This window comes from Pteropus alecto, unplaced genomic scaffold (assembly GCF_000325575.1).
Source record: "Pteropus alecto unplaced genomic scaffold, ASM32557v1 scaffold38, whole genome shotgun sequence".
NCBI lineage: Eukaryota > Metazoa > Chordata > Mammalia > Chiroptera > Pteropodidae > Pteropus > Pteropus alecto.
The window spans coordinates 207,452-212,976 of NW_006442512.1; the positions used below are offsets into that span (position 1 = coordinate 207,452).

A 5,525-nucleotide genomic window follows, 5' to 3' on the forward strand; every position below is an offset into this window, starting at 1 on the left:
ATGGGAGTTTTAAGAAGAAAAGGATTCTTTCCAAATTAGGTATGTGTGTGGGCAGAAGTTAAACAGGGACATACAAAAGTATAGTAAGTGAGAATGTTCAACGAGTGTCCTGGAGACCCTGGAGAGTCTGTCCAGGGCAGCAAGTGTTTAAGAACATGGCAAGTCATGAGGAAGGAAAAGTGAGTGAGGACTTCAGTTTCAATACCAGAAGTTAAACCTTAATTTACTGCTGAAGTTTCTGGGGGATTTTGTTTGTTTGTTTGTTTGTTTAAATAAAACAAAGCTATATGAGGGAAGAATGCTTAATTAGATTTACCCAGGTGCCAGGTCCAGATAGACTAGAGCACAGACTGATAAGAGCAACACAGGTTAGTACAAAAGTCCCTGGTGACGTAAGGATCTGAATTAAGATGAAATGGTTATAAACACCTCTTTCTTTGGGAACATGACAAAAAAAATTCATGAACCACCTTTTATGGAAAGGTGGTTCATGAATTTCAAAATCTTGTGATATCCGAATCATATTTAACCAAGGTATATAATCTCAGGCTCCTCGACCCCGTTGCCAAAATAAACCGTTTGATTTTCCTGGTCAAAGGATTATTTGGCTTATCAAGTTGAAACCTCTCAGTTTTCTTGGCTGGTTAACAGCCAACCAGTTCTCCATACACAAAGAGCTCCAAATAAGAGTCCTCACCCTGAGTCGGCAGCATCCCTGCATATCTGCACCATTTGGTCAAATGGCTCGGGACTAGCACTGGAGCTGCGGGGACTCCAGGTCCTGACCAAAAAAAAAGAAAATCGGAGCCTGACCCTTTGGGGAATACTCTATTTTGAGTCTGAAGTCCTGAACGAATCTGCAGCGAGAATCCCCGGTCCAGCAGGTTGTTCCAGGGTCTCGGCCTAGCCTCTCGGGCGGAGCCCCCTGGAGGAAGCCAGCCGCCTGAGGCGTCGGGCTTGAGCGCTGAGGCCGCCTGACGCCTCCTAAGGCTTCCAATCATCGCCCTCCACGCCCGGGGCCTTCGTCTTAGCCTGGGAGCGACTTCCCTACCCTTCTACCGCAGAACCCCATTTCCCCTAACACCAGCTCGCCGCCGCGGCCCCTGCCGGCCCTTCCGGCGCCTCAGGCGAGGCCGCAGCAGGCCGCGCCGCCGGCCCCTCCCCCTTCCCCGCCCTGTGTCCCGCGCTCACCCAAAAGATGAGGTTGAGAAACACCAGGACAGTCTTGGAGGAGGTGATGCCGCACTGGCCCATGGTGCGGGCGGTCGCTGGTGCCCTGCTCAGAGAGCCGGATGCGCCCACCCAGCGAAGCTACAATGGCGACGGCGCCTCCTGCCTGGAAACTTCACCGCCTGCGCGGCGAAGCCTCAAGCCCCCGGGTGTGCTGCGCAGCCCCAGACCCAGCAAGCACCTGGCTCCTCAGCGCAGGCGCTGCAGTCCCCTAGGGCAGCCACGCTGCTCCCTGGCAACCGAGTCCCGCCCCCCGGACAGGCAGCTTCAGCCAATCACTCCCTCAGTGGCTACATTGAGGCCACGCCTCTTAAAGGACCCAAAGTCCTGGCGATGCAGATGCCTGATTAGGGAAGTTTCAGAGGAAACCCACGCTTCCCCTGTTGAGCCATGTTTACTATACCAGCCTTCTTGATGACCCCAAAGAATGTTGTCTGTCTATCTAGCCTACTCTTCAGCTCCAATGCAATGCCAACGGAAATCCCCAGTATGGAATGCAGTGAAGAAAACTTTATTTGCTGTAAAGAGCTTAACCACGATGAGAGAGGAGAGGAGGCATCTGAAAAAATGCAAAAGAAAGGGCCTGCAGAAATAACTGACTCAGCTGGTTAAAACTGCTCTCTCCTCCCATTCTGCCCAGTGCTCTCCAGCTAAAATGTTTTCCCATAGCTGCCTCCCCCACCTCAAGGACTCTCCAGCTCACATCTGTTGGTTTATAGCTTGCTATCTAACTAAGGTTCTTATCTCTATAGCTGTGTAGGAATAACAAAATTGTGTAAAACTACTTGTTATGTTACAATTAGAGCTCAGCCTTTAGATAGGAATCTGCTAAGCAGGTCCCATCTCTCTGTTCAAGAATCCTACAATGGTGCTGATAACGCCAAGGTCGCGGGTTCTACAAAACAAACGACCTGTAAGACCAGTGATCTGGAAATTCCTCCACCTTTGCAGCACCCCCCACCGACTCAAAGCTCCCCCTCCCTTCCTAAGTCATGAAGCACACGTGAAACCTCAGACAAAGGAATCACGCATCCGTTGCATGGACATTGCAAGAGTATATAAGCTATAAGAAATCTAACCAAGGAGAGATCACGCTTTGGGTCTGTTGAATGCCTCCACGCTCTCCGCCGGCATTAAAGTCTCCTTCCTCTAACAAAGTTGTCTGAGCATCTAATTTCCTCCATCAGGTGTCACTTCCTGCAACAATGATACAGCACAGCTATGGAGCAGCTCAATGTTTTACAGCTCGATTATGGAATAGCGCCACTATTAGGTGGTCCTGGGGTGAGGCGGTCCTAAGACAAGGCTCCTCTCTGGCTAGACTGCTCTGCTCCAAGTTGGTTCACTCTGCTTCGCTCTGCCCTGCTCTAGGCAAGAGGTCTTTAGTGGTTCAGCATCAGTAGATGGTCTTCAGTGCAAAGGGAAAGTATACTCTCCCAAACATTAGGAGCTGACTTATATAGAAAGAGGTCCCCACTCTGATCCCTGATTGGTCTGTTCTCATGCAAGTGAGGATTCCAAATCGTCACAGCTTGATTGGTCCAAAAGCACCATCCTGATTGGTCTGAATGGAGCTGCTCTGATTGGTCAGTGAAGATGCTAATAAGGATACAGCTGCATGCTCTAATTGGATAGGGAAAGTCTCAGTCCTATTGGTTGAACTACAGTTCCAGGAACTCCTTTATAGGGGCTGGCTCAGATGGCACAAACCTAATACAACCAGGCAATTTAATGTAGGCTTCTCCCTGAAGTGCTGTGTGGCGGGGAAGCCCCTGTTAGACCCGCTGGTAGGCTCTGATTTTAAATTTGATCCCACTGGCCACCAGTAGTCCTTCTTGGCAGCTATCTTGTTTCTTGAGGTTGACACTCTTTAAGGAGGTTGCAGACACCAATCTCTCCCACTCCACATTGAGATTTTCCTGACCAGGTAACAACACCTAAGTACTGTTCAGTAAAAGTGCAATGAACATCAAAAAACATCAAAGAACTTATGCCAGGTGCTAGGTTAACTCTCAGAAGAAGAGTTTTCAGAAAGAAGAAAAGGATGGTGATGGATTGGCACAACAAAGACATGTTTGTGTGGGAATATGATTGGGATAAGGTTGAACACATCAAGTCTTTTCCAGGGCAGAACATTTTGGACCAAGACTTAGAACAATTACAGAACATATTCCCTGATCCTGGATCATCATAGTAATTATAACTTTTTGAGAGCTTACCTTATGGTAGTCTCTATAATTATTAGCTCATTTAACCCTGTCACAACCTTAGGTGGAAGGTACTATGGTTATCAGCCCCATGACGTGGCAATTGAGGCTTAGAAATATGAAAAAACTCTCCCAGAGCCCCACAGAGAGTAAGCAGTCCTGTGCAGAAACCATGTTTCAGCCACAGAGGAAATCTGCCTTGTTTACTGTATGTCCTGCCATTGCAACCCTGCACTCCTTCCTTGACTGGGCTCTTAAAGATGCCCATTTACTTGTCCTCAATCATCTCATTCTTTTGCAATCTTCCTGGCTAATCACTTTCTCCTTGCACTCTCAGCAATACCTTTCTATCTCAGTATGCTATTCATTTTCACCAAGCAGCAACAGGCTCATCACTCATCAAACTTTTTGCAAGCATTACCTCTGTGTTCATTCTTCTAGATGATAGGTATTCCACAGTGAGCAAGATAAATCCTTGCTCCCGTGAAACCTTCATACTGGTAGAGGAGGCAGACCTTCAACAAATAGGCAAGTAAGTTTATGACATGATGTTGGGTAGTGATAGAAAACAATTCAGAGGAAGGGGATAGAGAGTGATAAGGGAAGTCCTCTCTGAGGAGAAGACATTTGGAGGAGACCTGAATGAAATGAGGGAGAGACCATGTGAATATCTGGAGGAAGAACAGCCCATAGATGGAATAGCAGGTACAAAGGCCCTGAGGCAAGAACATGTCCCTACAAAAAGAAACACTGAAGAGCCTGGGTTGCTGGAGGTCAATAGAGAATGAAGTCAGCAAGGCCAGATCATCAAGGTCCTAGTAAGCCACATGTGATGGGAAGATACTGCAAGGCTTTGAACAAGCCAGTAACATCAAATGACTTAAATTTTTAAAGTACCGTTCTTGCCACACTATGAATGTCCTAGTTAAAATTTAAGAAACTAATCAATCATTCATGGCTCTCAGATATGATTCCCTTTAAGTGTCTATCTCCTTGCTGGTACTCATCCTCTACAAATTTATCTCTCTGCTTTACTGTTACTGCTTTTCCTCCTTCCCCAAAACATCTCCTTTGCATTTTTTCATCCCATCTCTTCCCATTTCCCTTGATTAATTTGTCATTCCCTGGTGCCTGTGCCTCTTTTCTGTCCTTCCTTCCTTGAATCTTCTCCTTGGATAGGTCTTCACCCCCTACACCCCACATTAGAATCACCTGGGTCACACAGACAGATTTTTCTGGGGATAGGCCTCAGGGAATTAATCATTTTTAACAGCACCCCAGGTGCTTCTAATGTGTTGCAGACTTGCAAACCACTGTTTAAATTTATGAAAATGCTTAAGTTTCTTCATCTGAGAATGAAAACCTCTTACTTACCACTACATTTTTCTTTCTCTCTCTCTCTCCTCTTAGCCAAAGTTCCTGAAAGATCACCTAGTGTCATACTTCTTAGACTTCACTGTGCACACGAACCACCTTAGAGCTTGTGAAAATAGAGAGTTTGATTAAGAAGGTCGGGCTAGGGCCCGAGAGAAGTGGACCCCTCTTCGCAGCGAAGGGCTGGACCTTCTTGTTTCCAATTCACTTTTTAAACTTACTGCCATGTGGCTTCACACCACAGCACTACTGAAATTGCTCCTGCCAATGACCCATCTGTTACTCTTCTCCGAGGCAGCATATATAATGATGAAGAGCATACTCAGGAACCAGATAGCCTAGGTTAAAATACAGGGCTCCACCCCACTTACTGGCTGGATGACCTCACTGTGCTTCAGTAAATTCATCTTAGGGAGGGGGCAATGATGATAACACCTGCCTGATATGGTTGTCATGAGAATTGAATTAATACACTTAGAGCTGTCAGAACAGTGCCTGGCACACAAATGCTTTGTAAGCATTGGTGGTTTTCATCTTACAAGACCTCTCAGCAGCATTTGACTCCTTTGACTTCTCCAGGCTTAAAATTCTCTCTTCCCTTAGCTTCCAGGAAACCGCCCTCTCTTAGTTTCCTGCCGACCTCTCTAGCTGCTCCTCTTGCTTGTCCCACTTGGACGATGGTGTTTCCCAGGTTTCTGACTTGGACTTTGGTTT

The 5,525-nt window shown here is 46.9% G+C and overlaps 1 protein-coding gene across 1 annotated transcript in view; it reads right to left on the reverse strand.

Annotated features, from left to right (window-relative positions):
• Positions 1 to 1,444, reverse strand: part of TSPAN3 (tetraspanin 3) — a 25,917-nt gene extending 24,473 nt beyond the window's left edge. The window contains exon 1 of the mRNA XM_006922589.3: positions 1,192 to 1,444. Within this exon, the coding sequence (XP_006922651.1) occupies positions 1,192 to 1,254 (63 nt within the window). The 5' untranslated portion in view covers positions 1,255 to 1,444. The remainder of the gene's footprint in view (positions 1 to 1,191) is intronic.
• Between the last annotated feature and the right edge of the window lie 4,081 nt (positions 1,445 to 5,525).